Below are 568 nucleotides of genomic sequence, written 5' to 3' on the forward strand. Positions count from 1 at the left end.
TATCACTATCGCCAATATAATTCTACCTTTTATAAATTCATGACATGTGTTCGCCGTATTGCTTATACGATAGATCTTCATTCTTCAATGTCTCTACTTTGCTGCTAAAGTAGAGACATCTGCCTTTTCGAATTTAACGATTATCCTACATACGCGATGGATGTTCCGACCTCTGGGTTATGCGTAGAATGCGGAGATAAGAGTAACTGGCACCCCGGCATCGAAGGAGAGGGAAGGACAGTGCCAGTATAAATAGAAGCGCAATGGACACCACAATCAGTCATCTCCTTGTGATGGGAACGCCTCGCAACATGAGGACCATTGTGAGTATTCCTATACAACAGATATGTACTCGAGTACATATATAAATCTATATAGATTTAGATGGAGGTACAGAAAGGCATATACATTGAATTCATATTCCTCAACTTGGTTTATAAAATGTGTCTATTTTGCAGATTTCATATTGTAATCAAATATTGTGTTACCTCAACAGATTTTAGTGTCATTCGTGGCTGCGTTAAGCGTGGCAGCTGCTGCTCCTGACGGTTGCTGTGGCGGAAGCCAT

The 568-nt window shown here is 40.7% G+C and overlaps 1 protein-coding gene across 1 annotated transcript in view; it reads left to right on the forward strand.

Annotated features, from left to right (window-relative positions):
• Window positions 1-568, forward strand: part of LOC119588289 (glycine-rich cell wall structural protein 1-like) — a gene marked incomplete in the record, with an annotated part of 4,263 nt that overhangs the window by 2,949 nt on the left and 746 nt on the right. Inside the window, 2 exon segments of the mRNA XM_037936983.1 lie at window positions 227-323; window positions 497-554. Coding sequence (XP_037792911.1) covers window positions 227-323; window positions 497-554 — 155 coding nt within the window.

This window comes from Penaeus monodon, chromosome 23 (assembly GCF_015228065.2).
Source record: "Penaeus monodon isolate SGIC_2016 chromosome 23, NSTDA_Pmon_1, whole genome shotgun sequence".
Lineage (NCBI taxonomy): Eukaryota > Metazoa > Arthropoda > Malacostraca > Decapoda > Penaeidae > Penaeus > Penaeus monodon.